Source organism: Mobula birostris, chromosome X (genome assembly GCF_030028105.1).
Source record: "Mobula birostris isolate sMobBir1 chromosome X, sMobBir1.hap1, whole genome shotgun sequence".
NCBI lineage: Eukaryota > Metazoa > Chordata > Chondrichthyes > Myliobatiformes > Myliobatidae > Mobula > Mobula birostris.
In genome coordinates, this window is record NC_092402.1 from 78,166,717 (window position 1) to 78,177,472 (window position 10,756).

Here is a 10,756-nt window from a genome sequence, read left to right on the forward strand (position 1 = left end):
CTCACAATGTCTAGAAATTCTCATTTAGTCACTTGGACTCTATCCTATGCTTCCCTCCACCTCCTAGTCGCTCTATTTAGTTCTCACCTCAGTTTCAGGTTTGCCATGAACTCTGACATGTTGATCGTATCCATCAGGACAAAGTCCGCTTTACCGAACTCCAAGCTCTCTTGCTCCGCCATGGTTCCCCTATCTGTCGGCAGCGCAGCCGGACGGGCGAAAGGAAGGAGCGAGAGTGAGAGACTTTCTTTATCCTGGACAGCCGCTCTGCTCCTTAGACTTTAAAGCCTCCTCACAGGTTTTCCAAAACTCCACGTAGTCTTTTTCCCCCTTCCTTCTCCTCACAATACAAAATAACAAATGACTGGAACGTACGCCAAAAAAAAAAAAAAAAAAAAAATCCCGTCCTCGCCGATTTTCGTTTTTATTTTCCTCTCTTCTGGCAGCTTCCTTCCTCGGGCGAACTCTCCGGAGCCGCACCTCACCTGAGCGAGACGGTACGTCACACGCGCACGCGACACTGGCGGTTGGGCGGACCAGCGCGCGCGCTCACGGTTGGAAGGGCACGCGCGCGCTCTCACGATCCTGGCAGCTGAGATGGGCAGGCGCGCGTACGCGCAGGAAGGGGAGGGGGAACGGGACCTTGGCAGGCCGTGGCACGTACCCATGGAACTGTCAACAGCAGCAGATGCAGATAGGATGGGTTTTCCTTGCCTTGAAAGCCCACCCAAGGCTCCTTGTGTAAGTGAAAAAGAGGTTTGGAGTATGATGATGTTGGTTGTTATCTATGAGAGGGAGTTACATTTATCCTATATGCCCATAGTGCCAAGGGATTAGTTGAGGCTAAATTGTTAACACTGTGTTCTGAAGTAATATTCCACCAAAGAAAGGCCTACACTCCACCCCCTCTTAGGAGTTGAAGATGGGCAAGAAGCTAATATACCCACTGGGGATACTTTGGGACTAATGATATGACTTTCCTTTGGTTTTCCAAACAGTGACTGATGCACAGATTGAAGTTCTAAATTGGAGCATGGCAAATTTTGGTGGCACTAGATAGGAATTTACAAAGACTGATTGGAAGTGGTTGTTTACAGGTAAAGGTACACCTAACAAGTGACACACATCAAAGTTGCTGGTAAACACAGCAGGCCAAGCAGCATCTGTAGGAAGAGGTGCAGTCGACGTTTCAGGCCGAGACCCTTTGTCAGGACTAACTGAAGGAAGAGTGAGTAAGAGATTTGAAAGTGGGAGGGGGAGGGGGAGATCCAAAATGATAGGAGAAGACAGGAGGGGGAGGGATGGGGCCAAGAGCTGGACAGGTGATTCGCAAAAGGGATATGAGAGGATCATGGGACAGGAGACCCAGGGAGAAAGAAAGGGGGAGGGGGGAACCCAGAGGATGGGCAAGGGGTATAGTGAGAGAGACAGAGGGAGAAAAAGGAGAGAGAGAAAAAGAATACATATATAATAATAATAAATAAAAAAATAATGGATGGGGTACGAGGGGGAAGTGGGTCATTAACGGAGGTTAGAGAAGTCAATGTTCATGCCATCAGGTTGGAGGCTACCCAGACGGAATATAAGGTGTTGTTCCTCCAACCTGAGTGTGGCTTCATATTTACAGTAGAGGAGGCCGTGGATAGACATGTCAGAATGGGAATGGGATGTGGAATTAAAATGTGTGGCCACTGGGAGATCCTGCTTTCTCTGGCAGACAGAGCGTAGGTGTTCAGCAAAGCGGTCTCCCAGTCTGCGTCGGGTCTCGCCAATATATAGAAAGCCACTTCTTCTCTAACTTCCGCTAATGCCCCACCTCCCCCTCATACCCCATCCATTATTTATTTTTATACACACATTCTTTCTCTCACTCTCCTTTTTCTCCCTCTGTCCCTCTGAATATACCCCTTGCCCATCCTCTGGGTTCCCCCCCCCCTTGTCTTTCTTCCCGGACCTCCTGTCCCATGAACCTCTCATATCCCCTTTGCCAATCACCTGTCCAGCTCTTGGCTCCATCCCTCCCCCTCCTGTCTTCTCCTATCATTTTGGATCTCCCCCTCCCCTCCCACTTTCAAATCTCTTACTAACTCTTCCTTCAGTTAGTCCTGACGAAGGGTCTCGGCCTGAAACGTCGACTGTACCTCTTCCTAGAGATGCTGCCTGGCCTGCTGCGTTCACCAGCAACTTTGATGTGTGTTGCCTGAATTTCCAGCATCTGCAGAATTCCTGTTGTTTGCATTTTTAAAAACCTAACAAGTGAGAAGCTTTATAAAAAATGAAAGAGTTCAGAACTGCATGTTCCTGTTAGAATGAAGGACAAGGTTGATAGTTTTTGGGAACCCTGGTGGATGAAGGATATTAAGGCCCTGCTCAGGTAAAAGAAAGAGGTATATATTTGGGAAAGGCAACTGAGATCATGTAAGTCCATTGAGGAGTACAAGGCATGTGGGAGTACACTTAAGGAAATTAGGAGGGCAAAAATAGTCATGTGAAATCCTTGGCAGATTAGATAAAGATAATCCTAAAAACATTCTGTGATTATATAAGAGCAAGAGAGTAAGAAGAAACAGAGGAGATCCCCATTGGGATCAGATTCATACTCTATAGGTGGGTGAAGTCTTAAATAACTACTTAACTTTTGAATTTATCTTTGAGAGGACATGAAAGCTAGTGGGTTCAGGAAAAAGAACAAAGATATCGAAGGAGGAGGTATTGATAGTCTTGAAACTCATAAAGGTGGATAAGATCCCAGGACATGACGGGGTATTATTATAATGGAAAGCAAGGGAGGAGATTTTTGTAGCTTTGTTAACCATGGATAAGGTACTGAGAGATAGTAGGGTGGTTAATGGTTTAAGAAGAGCTGGGGAACTAAAAGACCAGTCAGCATTACATCAGGAGTGGGAAAGTGATTGGAAGGGATTCTGAATGATAGGATTTATTTGCATTTGGAAAGGCAAGGACTGGTAGTCAACATGGTTTTGTGGAGATCAATTGACAATGGACAATAGACAATAGGTACAGGAGTAGGCCATTCGGCCCTTCGATCCAGCACCACCATTCACTGTGATCATGGCTGATCATCCGCAATCAGTACCCAGTTCCTGCCTTCTCCCCATATCCCTTGACTCCGCTATCATTAAGAGCTCTATCTAACTCTTTCTTGAAAGCATCCAGAGAATTGGCCTCCACTGCCTTCTGAGGCAGAGCATTCCACAGATCCACAACTCCCTGGGTGACGAAGTTTTTCCTCAACTCCATTCTAAATGGCCTACCCCTTATTCTCAAATTGTGGCCTCTGGTTCTGGACTCCCCTAACATCGGGAACATGTTTCCTGCCTCTAGCGTGTCCAATCCCTTAATAATCTTATATGTTTCAATAAGATCCCCTCTCAGCCTTCTAAATTCCAGCGTATACAAGCCCAGTCGCTCCAATCTTTCAACATATGACAGTCTCACCATCCCGGGAATTAACCTCGTGAACCTCCGCTGCACTCCCTCAATAGCAAAAATGTCCTTCCTCAAATTTGGAGACCAAAACTGTACACAATACTCCAGGTGTGGTCCCACCAGGGCCTGTACAACTGCAGAAGGACCTCTTTGCTCCTATACTCAACTCCTCATGTTATGAAGGCCAACATGCCATTAGCTTTCTTCACTGCCTGCTGTACCAGCATGCTTACTTTCAGTGACTGGTGAACAAGGTCACCAAGATCTCGTTGTACTTCCCCTTTTCCTAACTTGATACCATTCAAATAGTAATCTGCCTTCCTGTTCTTGCCACCAAAGTGGATAACCTCACATTTATCCACATTAAACTGCATCTGCCATGCATCTGCCCACTCACCCAACCTGTCCAAGTCAGCCTGCATTATCTCAACATCCTCCACACATTTCACACTGCCACCGAGCTTTGTGTCATCTGCAAATTTGCTAATGTTACTTTTAATTCCCTCATCTAAATCATTAATATATATTGTAAACAGCTGCGGTCCCAGCACTGAGCCTTGCGGTACCCCACTAGTCACCACCTGCCATTCTGAAAGGGACCCGTTAATCCCTACTCTTTGTTTCCTGTCTGCCAACCAATTTACGATCCATGTCAGTACCCTACCCCCAATACCATGTGCTCTAATTTTGCCCACTAATCTCCTATATGGGACCTTATCAAAGGCTTTCTGAAAGTCCTGGTACACTACATCCACTGGCTCTTGCTTGTCCATTTTCATAGTTACATCCTCAAAAAATTCCGGAAGATTAGTTAAGCATGATTTCCCCTTCGTATATCCATGCTGACTCGGACCGATCCTGTTACTGCTATCCAAATGTGCCACTATTTCATCCTTTATAATTGACTCCAGCATCTTCCCCACCACTGATGTCAGGCTAACTGGTCTATAATTCCCTATTTTCTCTCTCCCTCCTTTCTTAAAAAGTGGGATAATATTAGCTACCCTCCAGTCCTCAGGAACTGATCCTAAATCTGTAGAACATTGGAAAATAATTACCAATGCGTCCACAATTTCGAGAGCCACCTCCTAGAAGTACCCTGGGTGCAGACCATCAGGCCCTGGGGATTTATCAGCCTTCAGTCCCATCAGTCTATCCAACACCATTTTCTGCCTAATGTGAATCTCCTTCAGTTCCTCCATTACCCTAGGTCCTCCAGCCACTATTAGATCTGGGAGATTGTTTGTATCTTCCCTAGTGAAGACAGATCCAAAGTACCTGTTCAACTCGTCTGCCATTTCCTTGTTCCCCATAATAAATTCACTCGTTCCTATCTTCAAGGGCCCAACTTTGGTCTTAACTAAGTTTTTCCTCTTCATATACCTAAAGAAGCTTTTACTATCCTCCTTTATATTCTTGGCTAGCTTGCCTTCGTATCTCATCTTTTCTCCCCGGATTGCCTTTTTAGTTATCCTGTGTTGCTCTTTAAAAGTTTCCCAATCCTCTGGCTTCCTGCTCATCTTTGCTAAGTTATACTTCTCTTTTATTTTTATACTATCCTTGACTTCCCTTGTCAGCCACGGCCTCCCCTTACTCCCCTGCATGTAATTTTTTCCCCTCATGTTATTTTGGGTTCTTTTAAGAATTACATTCATTCAGTATCTCCTATTTCTTGACCCTCTGCCAATGAGGACATTTTCTCTCCATCTCCTTTATCAGATTTCCTTGCAACCTCCTCTCCTCCAGTAACTCAAAAGTGACACGTCCAACAATCCAGCATTCCTGTAGTATTGCAATAGTATGTTAGTTTGCATTTTAATTTGGGTACAGAAAATGCTTCAGTTGGGAGCTTGCATTTTTGGAATTCTAAACATGAGATGCATTAAATGATTATTTATTTTATTCCAAAGCTCATCATAAGATTCAGATTCTAAGTATGTATACCGAATACAATTCTCCAACAGACAGAAACAAAGAAGCAGCATGGAAACATCAAGAAAACATCAAACACTCAATGTGTGAAAAAGCAACAATTTGCACTAATGGTAAACAGCAAGTGGACAACACATAGAATATCAAACATCAAGCCAGGAGTCCAGCAGTATTCAGTTTAATTCAGTTCAGCATCACGCCGCCAGCCCACTGCAGGCCACAGGGCAAGGCCTCCTTCGCTGAAGTACCCCGGACTGCATCAATTACCCCAATCAAAATGCTCAATAACAGCAATAAAAAAGAGCAACCATATTCCAGGAATACATACAACATGAACCCCAAAGTCCCCCAAATTGAGGCCCATAGACTCTCCGATCAATCCTTGTAATGTGGATCCCAAGACTCATGCACTTTCAATCAATCAGACAGAAACAAAGGAATTGATCATGGGTTTGTGCCCTTGATATCTCAATCAGAAAGAAGCAATGCAGTTGATCACGTCCCGTCTCCAGGCCTCCAGGCTGCACACGCAGCTCCAAACCTCACAGAATTCCCTTGGAGACAGCAAAGCCCCAGATCGGTCAATCGATCCAAAAACACACCATCAAAATGTAAATTACAGGTTCCAATCTTAGTATAATCATACTTGAAAGAAGAAATAAAAGAAGTACCATAGTTTTGTGAACTGTCTGCAAGATGTCACCATTGGTCACATTGTTCGCTGGTGCCGTCTTGAATAACTTGGGGAATACATGGGTACAGGTTTGACAGAATTCAGAAGAATATGTTAATCACATTTTATGCACATATGTGCTCTTTACATTCTTAATGATAATGTAGGAACCTGTGCCCATCTTAGCCCCTCTCCTGTGCATGGGCTTGGGTTGATGTAAAGCTCAGTGTGAGCTTGACTTATAGCACACATCACCTCTACGTTCAGCATATTATAAATTTCTGGACTGAAAATTGCATTGAACAATTTCAGATGATCATACTGCTGTTCCCATTTACAGACTGTGCAAAAGTCTTGGGGACCCTCCATTTTTAATATGGTTTCAGATGGTATGGCCTCCACACAGCCCTGATCTCAACATCATTGAGGCTGCCTGGGATTACCTGGAGAGGTAGAAGCATGTGAGACAACCAGAGTCTGCAGAAGATTGTGGAATCTTCTCTAAGATACTTGGAACAACCTACCGGCCAATTTTCTTATAAAACTGCACGTTAGTGTAACTAAGGGAATTGATGTAGTTTTAAAACCAAAGGGTAGTTATGGCAAATATTATTTGATTTAGTTTTTTTTACTGTTTACTGCTCTTTATAGTAATTTTTTAGATATTTATAAACTTTTCATTTCTTTAATTTTGTGAGCATCTTCGCTTTACAGATTTTTTACATGCACCTAAGACTTTTGCACAGTGCCATATGTCTCTTCCATATTCACTTTTTGTTTATTTACTTATCTCATTACTATCTCCTTATGCCTTCCTCTATCTCACTTCCTCATTCCTCCCTTTTAGCACTATTTATTTTGTAAATTACAGTAATGCTATATCTTGCTCTGTACTGCTGCAACAAATCAACAGATTTGAAATCATATACAGGTAAGTCAGTAAAGACAAATTTGATTCTGAATTTGATCATTCAAACTGCAAGAAATTTACCTTTACTGCCCATTGTATCAGAGGCCTCTTTTATCCATTATCTATTTATTCTACCTTTCCTCTATACTTGCTTAAAATTCATCCTATTTCTAATTGAATTGAATTGACTTTATTACTTACATCCTTCACATACATGAGGAGTAAAATCTTTATGTTACATTTCCTTCTAAATGTGCAATTTATAGTAATTTGTAATAAATAGTATGTACAACAGGACAATCAATATAGCATAGAAGTACAATTGTATCAGAGTGAATTAATCAGTCTGATGGCCTGGTGGAAGAAGCTGTCCCGGAGCCTGTTGGTCCTGGCTTTTATGCTGCAGTACCATTTCCTGGATGGTAGCAGCTGGTACAGTTGGTGTTTGGGGTGACTCGGGTCCCCAGTGATACTTTGGGCCCTTTTTACACACCTATCTCTGTAAACATCCTGAATGGTGGGAATTTCAACATCTACAGATGCACTGGGCTGTCCATACCACTCTCTGCAGAGTCCTGCGATTGAGAGAAGTACAGTTCCCATACCAGGAGTGATGCAACCAGTCAGGATGCTCTCAATTGTGCCCCTGTAGAAAGTTCTTAGGATTTGGAGACCCATACCAAACTTCTTCAACTGTCTGAGGTGAAAGAGCCACTGTTGTTTGACTTTGATATCTCATTCAAAGAACACATTGCATTTTAAAGTTCACAACTCTTTTCTGAATTCAATTACCTCCTCAAGCCATGCTCAAGCAAGCATTCTTTGTTTTCCTGATTCAGGTTTTCTGTATATTTCCCCATTCCCTTCACTCCACATTTGGTAAATAATCCTTCTGCTGCCTTAGCCCTAAGCTTCAGAATCCACCCCCCCCCACCCACCCCATCAGGGCCTCCATCTTAAAACTTCCCTCTCTTCCTTTAAGATGATCTTGAATACATCATTGACCAAAAATGTAATCACCTATCTTGATATCCCCTACCTTAAATCAATGTCATTTTTTGTTTGATATTGTTCTGATGAGCCACCTTTGCATATCAAAAGCCATGTTATCAGTAAATGCTATTACATTTCAGAACTTTGCACCAGTAGAGTGTTGCCCCATTCACATTAAATGGAAGAAAACTTCAATAGCACCATGGTACATACTGCAACATATGCTGCAGCAAGGGGGAGAAAGCTCCTCATGTAGGCTGCATTGAATTATGTTTCACCTTAAGGCTTGTATTACCTCCTAATAGCTTTATTTTGTAAAAGTCATTGTTTTTTCTTAATCTATGACTACACTTATTGTTAGTTGTTTTCTATATTGTTGATGATTTCAGCAATGCAACCATGAGTACCTTTGCCCATATTTTATTGTGTTTCAATCAATTCTTTTCCCCAGCTACATTACCTTCCATTTTTCTATACTAATTTCTTACTGTCTCAATTCCATCTATTAATTTTGCCAATTCCTTCTATACGACATATTTATTTTTATTATCTGGAAAGTTCTGGTTAACGTTATCAGCAAAATTTGCCCAGCTTGCAGCCCAAACATTGATCCACTGACATCCCTGGCTACCCCTTTCTTTACAAATGGAACTATTTCCTTTTACACTAATTTACTGATTTTTCTTCCCTCTTCTGAAGTTTCATTTGCATGTTATAACATACCATCTAGTCACCTAGTGTTGGTGTCAAGAGATTTCATTAAAATCTAAGTATATAATGTCCTGTGAGTACATTTTTTCTACCAAGTCTTTTAATTCTTAAAGAGCTGCAATAGATTTGATCCCATGATTTCTTCTTATTAGTCAATGTTTATTCTCTGGCTTCTTCCTTCAGGGTATCCTCAAGTGTTTTGCCTATTATAGATATGAGGCACAGTGTACAGTAGTTTACTGTTTTGCTTATCTCTTGTCTATAAATTATTCGTGTATTTGTTCTTAGGAATTCCAAAGGATGTAAAATCTAGGAGCAGGAAAATTGTGTCAAAAGTGTATAAATCAAATTGTACCAGACCCCAGCCAGAGTAGACTACTGTTTTGATCGGCAGTTCACGAAAAGGATGTCATGGAGTTAAAGAGGGTTCAGAGGAGATTTACAAGAACTTTGCCAGAGCCTAGAATTTTAATTTGGGAGGAGACGTTTTCTGTTCTGGTTTGTTTTCTTAGTAGCAGAGGAAGCGGAGGAATGATTTAATTCGGCAGTATAAAATTACGTAATTCTGAGGCAGAGTGAACAGAAACGATTGTTTACCCTTTGCTGAGATGTCTATAATGAGATAGTATCTGGTAGAACAGTAAAAAGAAGTTGAGGAAAAATGTGTTCATCCAAAGAAGCAATAAACGCGATAGATTCTGCTGGAAGTCTAAAGCAACACGCACAAAATGCTAGAGGAACGCAGCCAGACAGGCAGCATCTATGTCCCCTTCCTTTCCAATCCTGACGAAGGATATCGGCCTGAAATATCAACTGTTTATTCCCCTCTGTAGATGCTCCCTGACTTACTGAGTTCCTCCAGCATTTTATGTGTGTTATCCAAAGAAGGTTGAGATTTGGACTTAAATGCCAGTAAGGGTAACAAAGACAGAGATGTTCATGGTTTGGCTACAGTATTTCACTACTTTAAGTTGATTGCTGCATTCCACTGTTCTTAATTAAAGAAATTTGTGATAGTTTATAAAAACATTCTTTCTTCTTTGTACTTTATACTTTATTGTCGCCAAACAATTGGTACTAGAACGTACAATCATCACAGCGATATTTGATTCTGGTTTCCCACTCCCTGGATTACAAATATTAAATATTAAAAATAGTAAAAATTAGTAAATATTAAGAATTTAAATTATACGTCATAAATAGAAAATAGAAAAATGGGAAGTAAGGTAGTGCAAAAAAACTGAGAGGCAGGTCCGGCTATTTGGAGAGTACGGCCCAGATCCGGGTCAGGATCTGTTCAGCAGTCTTATCACAGTTGGAAAGAAGCTGTTCCCAAATCTGGCTGTTCGAGTCTTCAAGTTCCTGAGCCTTCTCCCGGAGGGAAGAGGGACGAAAAGTATCTTGGCTGGTGGGTCGTGTCCTTGATTATCCTGGCAGCACTGCTCCGACAGTGTGCGGTGTAAAGTGAGTCCACGGACCGAAGATTGGTTTGTGTGATGTGCTGTGCCGTGTTCATGATCTTCTGCAGCTTCTTTCGGTCTTGGACAGGGCAACTTCCATACCAGGTTGTGATGCACCCTAGAAGAATGCTTTCTATGGTGCATCTATAAAAATTAGTAAGGGTTTTAGGGGACAGGCCAAATTTCTTTAGTTTTCTCAGGAAGTAAAGGCGCTGGTGGGCCTTCTTGGCAGTGAACTCTGCTTGGTTGGACCAAGTCAGGTCATTTGTGATATTGACCCCAAGGAACTTAAAGCTTTTGACCTGTTCCACTTGCGCACCACCGATGTAAATTGGGTCGTACGGTCCGCTACTCCTTCTGAAGTCAACAACCAATTCCTTCGTCTTGCTGACATTGAGGGATAGGTTATTGTCTTCGCACCATGCCACCAGGTTCTTAATTTCCTCTCTGTACTCAAACTCATCATTACCCGAGATACGGTCTACAATTGTGGTGTCATCAGCAAACTTGTATATTGAGTTTGATGGAAACTTGGCTACACAATCATGGGTGTACAGTGAGTACAGCAGGGGGCTGAGTACACAGCCTTGTGGGGCACCGGTGCTCAGAGTGATTGTATAGGAGAGC

The 10,756-nt window shown here is 42.3% G+C and overlaps 1 protein-coding gene across 4 annotated transcripts in view; it reads right to left on the reverse strand.

Moving 5' to 3' along the window:
* Positions 1–492, reverse strand: part of LOC140191461 (unconventional myosin-Id) — a 591,692-nt gene extending 591,200 nt beyond the window's left edge. For all 4 annotated transcript variants that reach the window (XM_072248895.1, XM_072248894.1, XM_072248896.1 and 1 more), the window contains exon 1: positions 88–492. In XM_072248895.1, coding sequence (XP_072104996.1) covers positions 88–182 — 95 coding nt within the window. In that variant the 5' untranslated portion in view covers positions 183–492. The remainder of the gene's footprint in view (positions 1–87) is intronic.
* Positions 493–10,756: the final 10,264 nt, after the last annotated feature.